At 46.6% G+C, this 627-nt stretch overlaps 1 protein-coding gene across 1 annotated transcript in view; it reads right to left on the reverse strand.

Moving 5' to 3' along the window:
• LOC119586189 (epidermal growth factor receptor-like) overlaps nt 1-608 on the reverse strand; it is an 8309-nt gene extending 7701 nt beyond the window's left edge. Inside the window, exons 1-2 of the mRNA XM_037934891.1 lie at nt 464-608; nt 104-267 (exon numbers count right to left, since the gene is read on the reverse strand). Coding sequence (XP_037790819.1) covers nt 104-267; nt 464-605 — 306 coding nt within the window. The 5' untranslated portion in view covers nt 606-608. The remainder of the gene's footprint in view (nt 1-103; nt 268-463) is intronic.
• Nucleotides 609-627: the final 19 nt, after the last annotated feature.

Here is a 627-nt window from a genome sequence, read left to right on the forward strand (position 1 = left end):
CATGAACGAACATCTCGTCACAGAATACCTTTAAATATTAAATTTCTCATTAATAAGACAACTTTGGGGGAAAAACACCTAATCTAAGCTTCACGATCTTTACCTCTCTGATGTCTTGCAGGAAGGAGAGGTCAAGGTCACGCCCCTGCAGCCAGGTCAGTTCGAGATTCCCGTCAACAAGAGTACAGTTTGAGTAACGTTGTTTGAGGTCAAGGTAGGTATTTTCCCCCGGCGATGCTGACAGGCCATGTGATGTCCCTTGACATACTAAAAATAATGCTCATATGTTTTATATGCTTGAATCTATGGTCTTCTGTCATCCTAGAGGATATTTACATACAAGTATAATCCCTTTGGGTTTCCATTTGCAAAATTGATTACATGGTGCTTAAGAAAACGACACGATTGACCTAGATCTCTTTATAAACAATTAGATATTCCGGATCAGCTAATGAAAACCCACCTGAGACAGAGTCAGCGTCCGTGGGCGTCACGACCACCAAGGGAGATGTTCCGGAGGACAAGGAGGAGGCACTTGCGTGACACAGCGCCGCCACGAGCAACGCGCCAACCACCGCTCTGGCCTCGGGCGGAAACGCGCCCATCGGGACCTGGCGGGAAAGATGA

Source organism: Penaeus monodon, chromosome 21, assembly GCF_015228065.2.
Source record: "Penaeus monodon isolate SGIC_2016 chromosome 21, NSTDA_Pmon_1, whole genome shotgun sequence".
Lineage (NCBI taxonomy): Eukaryota > Metazoa > Arthropoda > Malacostraca > Decapoda > Penaeidae > Penaeus > Penaeus monodon.